Consider the following 16753-nt stretch of genomic DNA (forward strand, 5'->3'; position numbering starts at 1 on the left):
ACAGTGCCAGATAGGACTCTAGTGCAGCCCCATTCACCTCACCAGAAATGGCCAGAACCTTGATACATCAGTTCATCCCCAAAATCTGTCAAGAAAGACCCTGATGCCGTAGAAAAATATCCATAGTCAGGTCATTTCCTGATCCCTGGGCTGCATAGGCCTGAGCAGCCTTTCAGGAAGAGCGCTGCAGCGGTTCTTCATTGCTTGTAAGAAGAGAGCAGATGTTAATTTGTTGTTTGGAGGCTCTGCCCAAAGGTCTGAACTGAGAGGATAAATGTGACACAGTGTGTCTTTAACTGTTCAGGAGGTGTGGAGATACTACTGGCAGACCACTTTCACAAGCCGAAGGGGAGAGGAAGAACAGCGCCATAAATCAAAATATTCCCCAGGAAAAGTACTGTCTGTTTCCTAGTGGTTTCCCTCCCCTTTCTTTAATGCTTTGAACAGCAGAACAAATAAACATACGATAAATAAATTAAGGAAGGAACAGAAGTAAACAGGCCAGCTAAATAAATCATTTCTGCTTTTCTGGCTCCAGTAAGATAGGAAGCCTCTACTTCCTAAGGAGCTGGCAAGAGGCTGAGGATCTGCATGGGCTGCTGCCTTCTCAGCTGGAAGCACAGGCTTCATGTCCCCTTCCCTAGGAAGATCAGAAAGGTCATCTCCTCCTGAGGGGTCTGGGTAAAAGGGAAATGCTGTTTAAAGCTAAGTGGTAAATAAAGCTCCTGAAAAAGAGGCTGGGAAGAATAAGTAACACAAAATAAGCCACCTGGGCATGCACTGAAGAAAGGAGCAGTAAGGACCACCCCCTAGCTTATACCACTCATCATACAGATTCCAGTTTTAAGCCTCTCAGCATCATAAGATACAAGAAATGCCACATTATGCTAGAAATATTTTAAACATTTCTGTTTCTGCTTTATTTCTTTAATGAAGAAAGATGTCAGCTAAGAGCTTAATAGATGGGTACATCTCCTCTAATAGCTGGTACCAGAAAAAATGAACGAAAGAATACGGTACAAATAAATGACTATTTTCACTGTTAGTTTAGTTGATAAGAGCTTGTAGTTATTTTTGATATTGAAATGTTTTATTTCTGTTGACATACTACACGCCTACAAATGAAAATACGCATTTACTACAACTACTTATACATCTTTAGAAGGGCCCCAGAACAGCAGTAGGTAGAATAGACCTACCTTAGACTAGGTTAGTAGCTGACCATAGCTTAAAACACACTTTAAGTAAAGACAAAAATTAGGTTATTCTGGTATAGCCCTTGAAAATATTCTGTTTGTGTATTTTCTCAATGCAAGATAAAAATTTGCAACTCTGATTTCTGACTTGGATTTTCATGAGAAAGGGGGGAAACAAAACAAACAAACAAACAAACAAAAAAAGATGAAAGCTAGCACTTGGCAAATCCTTCTTTTCCTCCATTTCCAAATTTCTCAGTGCTCTCAGATTTCTGAGTTCTTTGCATGGGTAATAGTGCACATCTTCCCCTTCCACAAGCTGGATATTTAAGGACTTGAAGCCTGGATCCTTCTAAAATAAAATTCCAATTCTGCTCTTTGGTGGACTAGGGGTAGGGGGACTGGGGTGGAGAGAGGGAAAAAAAAATGATACTGTCAACTTTTTTCTACATGTATGAGGAAAAACTGTCTTTGAAACCTACAGAAATCTCACCTCAGGAAGGAGAACAGAGTGAGGACTCATTCCTGTACTTCGCCCCTCTCCTTCCACTCATGTACATGCTTATGTGCAGCATGGGTGCACATAGTGCTTCAAATCGTTTCATAGCTCTTTCCTGGAGCTGCATTTCATCTGTAGAATTTCTACATTTACGGAACAGCAGAGGGAGCCCGAACTTTTAAGTCAGACCAACACCACGAAGCAGGAATAATTGGCTAAACTGAACAGAGGGAAGGGGGGGAGGGAGAGAACTACCATCCAATTTACCTACAGAAACAGCGAGGAGAGCGTCTCCTCTGGATTGCTAAAACACAGAAGATCTTGCTTTGCTGCTACAACAGTCCTCTCTTCTTCCAAGGCAGAAATGGGCAGCAGCAGTCATTTTCTCCATCAGTGAGAGGTAAGAATTTCCTAAAGTATTTATTTCAGCATTGTAAGAGCTCCGATCTCTTTATCTCTTTATCACTTTTGATTGTCAAAAAATTATTCAACTTTCACGTGAGTGGCTGACAGATGATGCCATCATTATTAATTCCCTTTGTGCTCAGATCTTGCTCTGCCTTAGATAACATTTTCTGGTCAGAAATCAGTTAGTTAACTAAGGATTCACCTGAAACTTTAACCTAGGATGTGAGGCATGAACTATATATCAGAAATTTTTACAGTAGAGTTGCTGAGTTGTTATTACATTAATACGATTTAAATAAACAAGTTTTAGAAGAATGTGAGAATATGAATTAAAACCAGTTTAGATATGATTGTTCATTCATTTAACTATTAGGGTAAACATGAAAGAATGAAAAGCGTTCAATTAGCATTTGAATTTTAAAATTGAGCCCTTGGAACTGACAGAGATGTAAAGTTTAAATTCATCAGAAGCTGTTGATTCAGAGGCTTTGCCCAGACTGAATTCCTAAAAGCAAAAGATTCTTACGTAGTCCAGTTCCACAAAAAGTTGTGGATTTCTTGATGGTTTTAAACCCATACAGAAACAAGGGCAGAAATATGAAGTGAACTTGATCCAAAGTCCACTGGGATCAATGCGCTCTGAATTCAGTCACAAGGCAAGGAAAAACAGTAATAAATACTTTGCTCTGTTTGCATACTTTTAAGCTCTTTCCCTAACTCTTGTCCACCTCTGTTGTCAAGAGACTTGTCTCCTCCACTAGACCTGTATAGCACCAAGCACAAAATGACCTATTCTCAATTAGTTTTTTCAACACCACCGCAATAAACATTAATATCATTATTAATGGTAACAATTTAGCAAGGTTTATAAAAGTGAGGGAGGCCTTACTAAATACTTAACTTTATCATTCAGCTTTGATTAAGGTTGTGCAAACAATTGTTTTTATCAGTCAGTGCCTGAACCAAAACATTAAAAGTATAATTTGAAAGGAAAAAAGACATTTTTCAGATGCAATTAAAAAAAAAAAAAAGTTATTTTGGTATGAATGTTACTTTTGTTTAATTGGAAATAAAATTTCAATCAATTTATGAGCTTTTTCCTTTTTTTTTTTTATTTAAATAAACAAAAGGACTTGAGCTTGGTACAGGATATGGTGATACCAAACCTGGTATTTAACCCATTGGAGCTGGTGATCCCCTGAGTTCTCCCTCCTCCATCCCATTCAGAAAAAAGCATTTGAATGGACATCTCTCAGCTCCATGAAATGTTCCTTTCCCATTGTTTTGTGGCATGTCTTACTGGTTTTAGAGTTCCTACCTATACCACAACTTTTTTAAAGTTACCCTGGCATCATTCTGCAGGTTTGAGTTCAGAGAGTATGGATACACAACCACCATATGCCACCAAGCAGGTGACTATTTCTGACAGATTGATCCAGTCTTACTTATCATGAAAGGTCCAACCCCTGCACACCGGGACTTCTGCAAACTTTCAAGGTCAAAGAAGGAGATGGCAACTTCTTGGGAGATTTCTGAGGCTTGGTTGTGCTCCCTGCCACCTTGCAGTGTGCCACAAAGACTTTCTGGTTATCATTAATCCCAATACTTTTGGAACAGAATTTAACGAAGATGAAGATTAATAAAATGTTCACCACTAAATCTCATTATATCAAATCCCTTACAGACTTCACTTTGCTGTGACATGTCTGTGCATACTCAGTGACAGGTTCCCTCTTCTAGTTAAGTGTTGCTTTCCTGTGAGCCTATAACTATATCCACCTGATTTTTAACCCCTCTCCAAGAGATAAGGTTAAACAGGGCAGTTCCGTTTTACTGAGATAACATAACTGCAGACAAAAATGGGGTACCGCTGTTAGTTACCACCATCTCCATTAATAATCTGCAATATGGATTTCAGAGTTCTGGTAAACCCTTCCACTGCACATTTGTTTCTACTTTATAAGAGACAGCTCATAGCTACTTTATTCAAGTTAATTTGCATAACTTTTTAAATAAGTAATACAACCACTTGGCTGTAAGAATCACTTCTCTCATGAAGACTTATGGATTGAAAGCAGCAAACAGTGCTTGAGCTACTGATTAAGTTCTGAACTTGACAATTAATTCCTTCTGAGTACCAAATAATAATGACAAACACTGCAAGCATATTTTTTTTCCTTCTACCTATATCTAATGTAGAAATCGATCCACTCTGTCCATCACAGCTATATAGAAACTGGCTTTTGATTGCAGGGAGGGGCTGATGCTGATTAGCTTCGCAAGAAGGATCTACCCATTCCCAGTTAGCAACAGAACATATTATTAGCAGTAGTGCCATGCTTTATCCTGCCTTCAGAAGAAGTCTTCATAGAGATTTAAATGGCATGTCTTCAAGTCCACGGGTCTCTCTAAAGGGCAGTCATGTATTAACTGACTGGGATCACTTACTGTCTAGCAATCTCTCTTTAAAACCCACTGGGGAGTTCATTTTCTTCCCTGAGCCATTTCTGCAGAACTCCCTTTCTTTTGGAGATTTTGTTTTGGGACATATAGGATATCCCTTTATGAGAAAACGTTCAAACTGACTAATTACAGGGTTTTTTTTGTTGTTTTTTTTTTTTTTATATAGCCTGAGTTATATTTGTTACTTTAGAGGGCTGTGCTGTTTAGCAAGGCAAATTCTTCACACCTTGGCCGCTCTATTTCCTTGCTTCAAACAGGATAATGAATGTCTGTTAAAGATAAAAATGGAGAATCTAACTTAGAATAAGATTAAATTGGAAAGTCATTTTTCTTTTTCTGTATACAGTAAAGTTGATGCAAACTTTTGTGATGCCTACCTTTCAGAGATGCCCCTCTTGCTGCATCAATTAGAAAACCTTGCTTTTGAAGCATGTGAGCTCTTATAACTGACCTCTTTCCTGAAGTTCAAAAGTTCTGCATGTATATCTTCATTCATATTTATAACCTTCCCTCTTTAAAAACAAACAAAGAAAAAAGCCAACTCTTCCCCCAACTCCCTCTCCAAACTGATTTAGGAAGTTTGTTACTCCTACAAGCCAATTCAGTATTGCTTAGTTTCTGGAGAAAAAATGTTGTATTTGTCTTTAATTTTTTGCTATGTTTTAGTGGGTAATTGACAAGCATTCAATACAGCAAGGGGAGCTAACACTCTTTTCCATGTGCATTGGTGATTTAGTTTATTAGCTAACATTTGACTGAACTGTCTAAACAGAGTAAGTCCATATTGATTATTACTAGCTCTTAATTTAGACCAAACCAAATGGCAATCAAACATTTTGAGATGACAAGCAATTTTGCAGCAACTGACCCCAAGAATCTGTCATTTAAGGATACTGTAACAGGACACACAAGTATTACATCACCACAATACTTATTTTTCCTGTTTTTTCTATAAATGTCTTTTTACATCATGATTGCCAGAATAAGAGATATAGAGAGCTCTGCATGTAAGTGAGCTAGGCTCTGACTTTTCCAAACACGCGAGGTTTGACAGGGAGTTTTAAGCCCTGCATAGTGTACCAAAGATTTCCTTGAGACACTCACATTGCACCTCCCTGTCTCACTCCCCTGGTCTGTGATAAGAGGGTAATTCCTTATATACCTGTGGGCAGTACCATGAGGATACATGACCAGGAAATGTTTGCCAGTCACTTTGTGAGAGACACCACAGAATGCAAAGTATTAAAGAGGGAATTCCTAAGCCAACAAAATGCATTGCAGAGCCTTCAGAGACATGGCAGTGCCATCTGCAACAAATGCACAGCCACATTCTCCTTGGCGTTCCTCTTGGGAACGTGCCCCTTAAAGCTGTGGGATCTAGCTTCCACTTTTCAGGTTGCTCCAATACTTCATTTCCTTGTTCAAATGTTATTAGTTCTCCTTACTGACCCCTCAGTGTGTCCAAAGCTGTCTGGCACCCTTGAGAGGGCTTACTCTGTGGGGCACAGATGTTTGTAATAACAGCACACATTTTTCAAGCAATATGAGAACCATGTATTTGTTGTCTGGGATACTGTAGCTAAGGATACTGGGCTGGGACTGTAGTAAAAGGCCCATGTGTTCACTTACAGCAGAGTCTGTTTGTCCTGTCCAAATGCCAAGACTGAGCTCCTTCAACTGGTACCAAACCATATTGCAGGCTGCTGATCCCTCTGCTCTATTCCATATGCAGCATCTCCACTGGCCAGCAGTCACTAAAAACTAGGGGGCTGGTTGCTGGTTTTTCATTTGATCACCATCTTCATGCTGAGACAGACTCTCACTAACCCTCCGCATATGCAACTATGCAATCTACACATCACCACTGCTGCTTTTAGTTTCAGAAAATTAATCAACCTGTTCGCAGGGCTTGAGTAACAGCACAAAAGAAAGTGGATAGGAAGAGTCACACCTATACCCACAATTTGGAAAATTTCTGTCATCCTCTTTAATTAAGATTTAAACTGCTGAGAAAAGAGCAAGAGGAAAAAAAGGTTAGAATATCTTACTCTGTCAACCATCTCTGACATACAGATAAAGATAGATGACAAAGACAGATAAATCAGCAAGTTTAAAAAAAAAAAAGGGAATTGCCTCTACTAATTTTTGCTGATCAAACAGAACAACATCACAAAACACCTTTATATTTACTGTACACTATGCCTTTGTTATCAGTTCTGGAGATGCAATGCTTCAGAAAGAGAAAACCAAGGCAAACAAAAGAGGTTAGCATGGCGGGTGGACACTTTTTTCTAGAGTGTTAGTTACCTTTATGCATGCAGTTGCTCAGCAGTTAATGCTACTCAAACAGTGATAAGCTCTCTATACCATTTTATTTATGTATTAATTTTCTGACCACTTGTTTTTCTGAAGCTCTGAGAAATTTATCACAACCTCACAAACTTGTTTGAGTAGCAGTTTATTGCTGAGGAAAGGCTTGTGCAATGGGTAAATAGTGTCATTCCCTGTGTATTTATTTACTTTTCACATTACAAGCCTTCGTACAGCATGTAACTGCCTCTGACCTGAGAAGGGCAGGGTCAGATTTTTTCTTCTAATCCTGGACAAGGAAGATGTGGACTCCAAAGTCAGGATTATAGAGCTATGGCAAGGAGTAGTCACTTACATCAATGTATCCCAATGCCTGGCTGAAGGGAAGGAGCTAGTAACAAAGAGGAAAGAGGATATTATCCTCCATGCAGAGTGGGAAAGGGAACTGGGAAGGACGGGTGGTGCCAGGTGATCACGGCAGCCTCCCAGAAGCCTTCTGGTAGAGCCCAGGCACTCCTGTGATGGAGATTTCCAAACACATACAACCCCAATTAACTCTGTGGGGTCGGTTCCCTGAGCCCGTTGAAAATCCCAGCTCAGGGATTGCAGCCACGGCTAAGCAGCAGTCCCAAATGCCTATGCAGAAACAGCATCCAGTAGATAGCACATGCTGCTACAACACTTGAACTCTCCCAGTTGAAAAGAGAGAAGTTCTACTGAGGAAGGAAGCTTATTGCAAGAAATTAAGAGAAGTTGTCAAAACCACCCATTCTTAAAGCCAAAATCAGGAGATTGGAATATATCCCCGATAAGCCCTACAATGGCCACATTGGCCACCCAGAAGAAGGTATCAGTGCCCTGTGGGCACTGGGGTTCATCTAGAAAGGGGAAGCAGGGAATTTGGACTGCAGTTCCCATGACCTATTGCAGCCGCACAGAAGCTGGAAAATAATGAATTTCGAATTCCTTCAGACTCTTTCAAAATTGTCCCATGTTATCCCTCCTGAGGATATGAGCCTGAATTTTTGCATGGTGATCCTGTCTCAAGCAAATGTGGTTTCTGGCTGCAATTATGATTTCAGTGCACAAATTAACTCACATTAAGATATGATAGTGTTAGTTTTATGCAGTTAATGTGCCTTAGTTTTTGCATTGATGTTTAGCTTGACTGAAGGAAAATGCAGCCCCAACAAAGGGCCTTCCACTCAGTATGGGATCAGAACTTTGCAAATCCAGAATCACACATGATTTTTATTCTCAGATGTGTTTTGATCCAACTTTCTACTGCATTTGTCATGTTTAAGATACTGCACTGAGTTAAGTGATGAAGTGAAAATATTCTTAAATCCCTAGGGTAACCTCATAACCAGTAAACACAGTTAATCTATTTCTACAGATTTCCACTAGACCACACTCTAGCAAATTGTTCCATGTCATGATCTGATAAGCCATATGAAAGGGAGCTGAAGACACAGAGTCATTGGTGTTTGCTTCTCTGTCCCACTGCCCTCCACTACCCTTTTGACTAGTCTTTTGTGGCATAACTAAGTAATCTTTTTCCTTTCCTTTGCAGGCATATCCAGACCTTCTGCAGCCAAACAGAACAGATACAACCTTTTTAGAAGATAAAACCTTTTTAGAAGACCCAGACTATATTTGATTATCGCCTTTTTGGATAAACATTTTGGGGTCCAGGATGAATAAGACAAGGTCTGTTCATGATGGTTTTCCTTTCCTGAACAGTAAGAACTTGAGCTCAAACCGAAGCTTCCCCTCACACCTTTCTAATCAGTGCAGGAATGTCACTGACCTCACTGTTTTTCTGGCCACCTCTTATAGCTTGGAGACAGTCCTAGGCATTGTGGGAAACATCTGCCTGATTGCTGTCATAGCCAGGCAGAAGGAAAAGACCAACGTCACCAACATCCTAATTTCCAACTTAATAATTTCAGACTTGTTTATGTGTCTTGTCTGCCTGCCTTCCACCATTGTTTACACCATGATGGACTACTGGATATTTGGGGAGGTCATGTGTAAAATGACCTCTTTCACTCAGTGCACATCTGTGACAGTGTCAATACTATCCCTTGTTCTTATTGCTCTGGAAAGGCACCAGCTCATCATAAACCCAACTGGCTGGAGGCCAAGTATCTCCCAAGCCTACCTAGGAATTGGAGTCATTTGGACTTTAGCATGTCTCATGTCCTTGCCCTTTTTGACCACGTCCGTCTTGTCTAATGACTTGTACCAGCAGCTTTCACACATCATGAATTTTTCCAGTGACAAGGCCATATGCATTGACTCATGGCCTTCCGAGCAACACAGACTTATCTACACCACCACCTTACTGCTCTTGCAGTACTGCATCCCACTGTTCTTCATTATACTTTGCTACCTGCGTATCTACTTACGCCTACAGAAAAGAAAAGACATGTTTGAGAAGAGCGAATACAGCAACCGAGCAGTTCAGCTGAGAAGGATAAATATTTTGTTAGCATCCATGGTTGCTGCTTTTGCTGTTTGCTGGTTACCACTGCATGTTTTCAACACCATTGTGGACTGGAATTACAAAATCATTTCACCTTGCCACCACAATCTGATCTTCTCATTGTGCCACCTGGTAGCCATGGCTTCCACCTGTGTCAACCCCGTTATCTATGGTTTCCTAAACAGCAACTTCAAAAAAGAAGTGAAGTCACTGATTCTGAGCTGCCAGCATAATTCAGTAACTGCATCCATGGAAGAATATGATCATTTACCTTTATCCACCATGCAGACTGAAATCTCCAAGGGCTCACTGATGTTGAACTGCAGACATAATTCCATTTAGCTAGCAGAAAACATTTCAGAGGGTTGCATTGACACCACACACCAACAGTACCTGTGAGTATAAAAAGCAACTGATGATGCTGCAGCTGGGATGCAAACAGGAGCCCACTGCTGCCTGATTTTTGGAAGGACAGGCGAAGGAAGTTCATAAACGTATACAGTAGCTCCTGTGGTGCCCAAGCTGATCACATCACTGAGGCGGTACAGACGTTGAGAAGACTGGGCTGATGTGTCACTGGCTGCTCTACCAGCTCAGTAACTAAGCTGCAGCTGCACATAGACTGACGTGGGGTTCATTAGCTAAGCTCACATCTCCACCACGGCCGAGATAGAATCTCAGGCTTCCAATATCAGTTCTACGGGCTGCCAAAAGCCGCATTAGTGAAGGCTTCATTTTTCAGTATTAGTAAGATTTTTATGCACTGATGACACACCAGTGGAACAGAGATATGTAAATATATACATTTTTGTGCTTTACTAACTCTGACAGCTTGTTAGGTAACAGTAATGTATCAACAGATCTAGTTCACATCAAACTGGATGCCTGGAATTTCTCATCATACAGGCCTGGGAATAGCCACTTGGCAATACCAAGTAGGGACACAGAACAACAATCCTGTTACATAAAGAAGAAAGTTACTTATAGAGGAATAGTGGCAAATGAAAACATTACTCTGTGGATTAAACCCCCGAAGCACACAGACATGATGCAGAGCACTTTTTTTAAATAAATGAAAAACAGTTGCAGATCTATGTGGAAACAAATCTGGTTGATTTTGCAATTCCTGCTGCTGCCAGTCACAGAGCTCCACAACGCTAAAAGTGCATGCCATGATGATAAGAAGTGGCTGGATTACTGGAGCTGTTCCAGACCTCAGTAGCAAGACCTCAATTCTGCTTCAGCAGCAAAGTACTAATTAGCTCCTTGGTACTTTAACTGCAGGGTGTCTCATTCAGAAAGTCTGAATGATCATGAAAAACTGTTTGTGGGAGCCTTGTATTTTCAGAGTGCATACACTCCCGAAGAAATAAGCATACACATGGAGGTTTTCTGTTTCCTGTTAAAATAAAACCAGATATCAGACACCCGTCCCACTTGCTGGCATCAGCAACAAAGATGGAGCTGAAGCTCCGACAAATCAATAGAAGGTCAGTAAAAATAGCACAAGTGGAATCCAGGTCAGGTGGAAACACAAATCTTAAAGCCAAGCTACATGTAAATAAGTAGTATTGTCTATTTTGTCTAATTGCTCTACTGAAGCGAGGGTCATGCTTTTTAAGATGTGTGGTATTTTCAGTCTTTGTCAACAAATTGGCCCGGTGACTGCTGAGAAACCAAGAAGTAGTTATACCCAAGAAACCCATGCTGAGGAACAAAATGAAATAAAAAATATATAAATAAATTAGAAGGCAAGTGTATAAAAGGATACCAACATGTTAATTCAAGGTGCTGTAGGCTAATAGTAAAGAAATATGGAACTGTATTCTGTCCTGTGTTGTTAAACTAACCTTAGCAGAAGACTGGACTAGGTGACCAACTGAAGTCACTTCTAACCTGAATTATGTTACGCTAAGTAGTCATTACTTATTGTAGTCAATGGGATTGCGTGGAATTGAAGCTATCTAATGCACAGTTATGCAGAAAGCTTCCCTTAGCTGGAAGCTCTCCAATTAGATGACTGGTAAACAATTAAGTGAGCTTCCCATGCTGTGGTCTGACAAGCAATATGGACTTTGGACAAAGCATCTGAAGACAAGATCAAACTCTTACACTGTGGGGTAGCAAGAGCTATCAACAAAGATGAATTCATATCTGCAACTGGCAGAGATGGCAGGTTATCCCTTGCCATGAGCTGGGACACAGAAATCGGCGGCAAAGCTTCAGGTTTGGACATTGAATTCTTGCATGCAGAGTCATAAGGAAGAAGCTGTTCTGACACAGCCACCCTTCTAATTCTGGGCAGAACCTATATATCTCAGTAAGAGTTCTTGCGTGATTTCCTTCTGCATCTTCTTCAGTTACTGGCAAGACGGTTGCTCCTTTCACATGGGCTTCTGCTTTCTTTTCTATTGTATTTTTTGTTGTTACTTGTTGCAGTATGAGAAGTAGTTTCTCTTGATTTCTTTGTATTCAGTGTCATTTCTAGACTGGACATTGATCCCATTAGAAACACAGAACAAGAGGACTCATCTTTATCTCAACCACAGTTTGAAGTTTGCTACTGTAACTGAAACCAGAGCTGATATAACCATGCAATGCTGAGTAGTAAAAATATATTAATTTCTCCTAATCAATTTTATTTATACCAAAACTGTATTGTATTATTTGAGAGCTTAAGTACTGATTAAATTTTATGGTGTTTTTATATTTAGGGTCCATTTCACCCAGTTACTCAAGTAATTCTGCCTGCTTCCTGCTCTTTTTTGTAATTTCAACATTTAATTAATGTGCATATCAAGCTATAGTAAGAATACCCTGCTAAACGTGAACATAGAAGATTAGCTGATTTATAGTCTTAAATGTACAGCTTTTCAAGCACCACTCTGTGAAATGGAAACACAATTACCCTAAGGTTTTTTAATACCATGAGCATGTCTTTGGCGCTAGTTCTAAGTGAAAACTTTTTGATAGAAAACTTGCATAGCTCTTATAGCAGGTCTCTGACATACCATATTTGCATTGTTCATCAAGTGCCAGTTCTTCCTGCAATGGCAAGAAGTATCTGGCTCTTTCTTAAACTGTGATTCTTGCGGCCATTTGTACCCACAGTTACAAGTAAGTATGCAAAGCAAGCAGATCCAATTTTACAATAACCCATACTGACACAAACAGGAATGTATCTTCCTCTAGTGAAGAAGGGAAGTGTCAAGCTTGGAGTCAAGTACCATTTATTGCTAATGGACTTTGGGCTGGATAAACTAAAGGGTTTAGACATTAAAACCCACTAAACTCCACCCAAACATCTAAGCACAAAATGCAGAGCCTGAAAATTCCCAGTCAGCTGCTGCCTATTCATCCCGAGGCACATGCTTCAACATCTAAAATTCCCTAGGTAACTAAACATAAAGTAAATCCAGAAAAAAAAAATCTAAGTTCCAAGGGGCTAACCATATATGCCACATATAAGCTCTATCTTCATTTACACACTGGGCATCATGCTGTCACAAATAGCCCTAACAGAAAAGGTGCCTTTATCACCACATCTTCATTCTGCTTGGACATAATGGTGCATAGAATGTAGCTGTGCACAAAGCAGTAGAAAATATTACGCTGTTAGTTTTCACAAAGAGCTCTAGCAACTGTTCTCTGTCCCCTTTGAAGGCAAAGGCACCAGACTGGATGTAATTATTCCTGCATGACTCTTGAAAGAGCCTTTTCATTTGTTGCTTTGTGGCTTTAACACAACCAAGAAGGGATCCGTCTCTTTAGTCCTGGAAGAAGGTAACAGGACAGAAATAGATTACATACATTTTACCCACTTGTAAATAACTAATAACTTGATTCAAGGATCAAGCACTTCTGTGTTCATTGTACTGCAGCAATGCTTTTTAGTATGCTCTTTAAAAAGTCATGCTACTGAGTTACAAAGGTGATGTTGGGGAAACGTGCTGGAGCTATGTAAACCACAAGTTCATACACTTCTAAGACTTCTCCCTGATTTTTTGTTTGCTTGTTAAAAAAAAAAAAAGCTTTTTATGTTCCTGCCTCTTGTGACATGCTGTAAAGAGATAGTAAGATTTTTCAGAGCAAGAAAACAACTTATTGGTGTGATATAAGTGGCACACTTTGGGAAGTCTAGTAATAACTAATAAAATAATATTGCCTCTGTTACTTTGTCTCTGCTTCTATAAAGTAGCATAATACTAATCATAATATGAAGCATATAATGTTTGGTTCTCAAATAGTGTTTTTCAAGAGAAAAAAGTTAAACATAATCAGTGACTCTTATACAGTTTATTACATTCACACACACAAGGGAAAAAAGTACAATAGCGTTACCTGTTACATGCCTGGGTTATTGATATATGGCATAAAATGATAGCAGCAGCAGTTGGTAATGATGTCACTAAGGGTACACACTGCAGGTCTGCTATTTTCAAATGCAGTTGTACACAACCATACAAAGTGTTGCAGTCTAACACAGCTTATGGTAAATTAAGACATTGCAACCTAAGAACCCATTAAGGGATGCTTTTACTTTGACCTATGTGTCTTCTCACACTTTGACCTGATATTTCTTTTATAGGCTATTCTCTTCTAAATTGCTAGTCCATGGAATACTAGCTGATATTCAGAATGTATTGAACATTGATTTCAATAGAAATTGTTGCCTAGCATCATGAGTAACCTGGGTTTAAATTTTATGAACAGCAGCATCCACAGAGCTTTTATGACCTTCCCTCACTATCGCAGTTTGCTTAACAAAGTCACTTCTTTGAACTCAGGAAGTCATAAGTAGAATAAGCCTGAGATTTATACTTTTGTATAATGCCTTTTCCTGCCAGACAATGCTCATTAGGCCTTAGTCAGAATTGTTTTGTTATCCTTCCAATAAATGCTTAGTAAACATGAAGCCCAGTAGCAGCACAGAGATTATATGATGGAAAGCCAGGATGAAATTGATCACCAGTGGTTTCTTTATTTAGAACTTAAATTGATGAGACTCTACTCCACTTTTGTAGGAAGCATTCAGTTATAGAGTGCTGTAGTATTCATCCCATATGCATGAACATATTTGGTCCAGTAGCAACTATAGTAAAGATTATCAGCCGTAGTACTAAAAAGAGTTTTAGTCATGGTACACAAAAAATATGGCACTGCATTTTTTTTCTACCAATTGGCGAAATATGCAAATAGCACAATATGCAAAATATGTGGGCTATGTTAGAAATGGTGACATAATAATAATAGTACCTGTTTTCTGTAGAATATCACAGGTGCAAGTACAGCTTGATTTTATTAGGCTCAAGATGCAACCCTGGCAGTAGAAAGATAATTTTTGTTAATTACAAGCTATGATGACATGCAGAACATGAAATTTGCACTTTGACCCCTAAAAATAGGGCTTTGTTTTATTCTTAAAGCCTTTTTCAGGTAAAAATCTCTGTCCTTTGAATACAATAATTGTAGCTCATAAATTGTTGTGTCCTCTATCCAGACTATGGGAGTACAAAGCCTCCTTGTCAACAGCTAGCGGGCAACCGCTACTTCATCATTCATAAATATTTGTCTTGAATCCATTTTATTACAGCAGGACTGCAAGTAGAATGCATTTATCCGGTGTTATGCTCATAGTGAGGTAGGAGCCACTGATTCATCTACTTGATAAGCTGACTTAATGACTAAAAATAATTATATGTACCAAGTATTTATTTCATTTCAATGCAGACATTAGAAGTGGTCCTGATGTTCTAAAGACCAATTTCTGAAAAACATTGCATTCACAGAAGAGAATACAGCTGAAAAATACTGGAAGGTTCTGGTCTCCTCAGCACATATGTTAAATTCACAGCAAATATAGTCAAGTATAGAGTTTTGTTAAAAAAATAATGGCAAAACGCACAGACTGCTTCTGAACCATAATGTGGATATACTGTCTGCCCTGTGTTTTTGGGAAGGCTCATGGGATTCAAAGGCCGCAGACGCTGGCTGGCACTGCAAATAATATTTTTAAAGCTGATGAAGTCATCTAACCACACCATTCCCATTTAAAATTCAGCATGTATTTAACTTCATTTGTCAGAAATACAGCTAAACTACTGCAGATTGTAAAGTGTTCTTTCCAAATAATCTGCATTTTCACGAGCCATCACAGAAGTCCCATATGGAACAATGCACATAGGCATGCACAGCTTCACATCAAGCAAGCTAATTGTCATGAGCAAACCAAAAGGGATTATTAAACCTACAAACTGCTAATATAGCTCCTCTGTCTTAGAAATAGCCCACGAAATATAGATCTTAATAGGATGAATATATTCCCCATGCATTGCAAAGGCAAGCTTCACAGCAGCTTAATTGCATTCTCTGAGTTGGTTACAGACTTTTGGGCTAAGAAGTACTAGTAAAGAGCATCTTATTATTTGTGAGAAGGAGTCATGGAACTATTTGACTGAAAGAAGACGAAATATTCTACCTGTACTCAGAGCAAAAAGCAATATACTTGCTAACAAAAATCTTGATCCAGCACATGCTCAATTGTTTGTACTGCAAAATGAATGAAACAATCCAGATTTGCAAATGCTAACCTTTATATGAGGACAATGGCAGGCTTTATAGTTCAAACCATTTTCACTGATCTGTTTTCCACAAAACACAAATAGTTAGAACAACAATATGCAAAGCATTCCAGAAGTAATATATATAATTACTATATGATTTCACAGGATCTGGGGCATGGAATAACAACTGCACACTATACATATTTTAAAATCATGCATGAAAGAATCCACATCCAAGACTGTAGAGCACACATGAAAGCACTATTGTGACTGGTCTATAATTAAGTAGTATGATTTTGTGCAATACAGAACAGCTATTAGGCTTCTCTTAAGTGTAATAAAGAAGGGACATACTTTTATTTCAACTATCTGAACTCAATATCACTTTTTACAAATAGAGTTCACATGAAAGAGATAGTAGCAGACATCTGTGTGTACAGAGAATATGTGAGCATAAAGAACAGATTTAAGATGTTATCATTAAGACTTGTATCTAGGAGATTACGTAAAGTCTTTATGAGTTTTTTAGACCTGGAAACAAATTAATTGATGCTGTTGCTATGATTCAGCCATCAGCTAGACTGGCTGCACTCATTTTTGTCTGAGTAGTCTGTTATTATATTTAGGGAATGAAGATAAGCAGTGTGATGCTTATTCTAAGTGTGTTACCCAGTGGCAATCCCCCCATTTTATACTAGGAGCAAAATATATTTAATATTTCCTTTTATAGCTAAATATGAGTTAATAAGAGGTATAGGGCCAATAAGTAGCACCAACACCCAAGAATACCTACTCCTTATCAAACTTTTTTGTTTTTTAATAGCAG

At 39.0% G+C, this 16753-nt stretch overlaps 1 protein-coding gene across 1 annotated transcript; it reads left to right on the forward strand.

Annotated features, from left to right (window-relative positions):
• Positions 1 to 1935: 1935 nt before the first annotated feature.
• Positions 1936 to 13537, forward strand: NPY4R2 (neuropeptide Y receptor Y4-2). The gene is made up of 2 exons (XM_080596731.1): positions 1936 to 2095; positions 8450 to 13537. Exon 2 carries the CDS (start codon positions 8573 to 8575, stop codon positions 9704 to 9706), a length of 1134 nt encoding a protein of 377 aa, XP_080452857.1. The 5' UTR covers positions 1936 to 2095; positions 8450 to 8572; the 3' UTR covers positions 9707 to 13537.
• The last annotated feature ends 3216 nt before the right edge of the window (positions 13538 to 16753 follow it).

Source organism: Anser brachyrhynchus (genome assembly GCF_964034855.1).
Source record: "Anser brachyrhynchus genome assembly, chromosome: 6".
NCBI classification, from domain to species: domain Eukaryota; kingdom Metazoa; phylum Chordata; class Aves; order Anseriformes; family Anatidae; genus Anser; species Anser brachyrhynchus.

What these genes read in the sequence shown, in the direction of transcription:
- NPY4R2 (XM_080596731.1), top strand. Translation starts at nt 8,573, where the DNA reads ATGAATAAGACAAGGTCTGTTCATGATGGTTTTCCTTTCCTGAACAGT.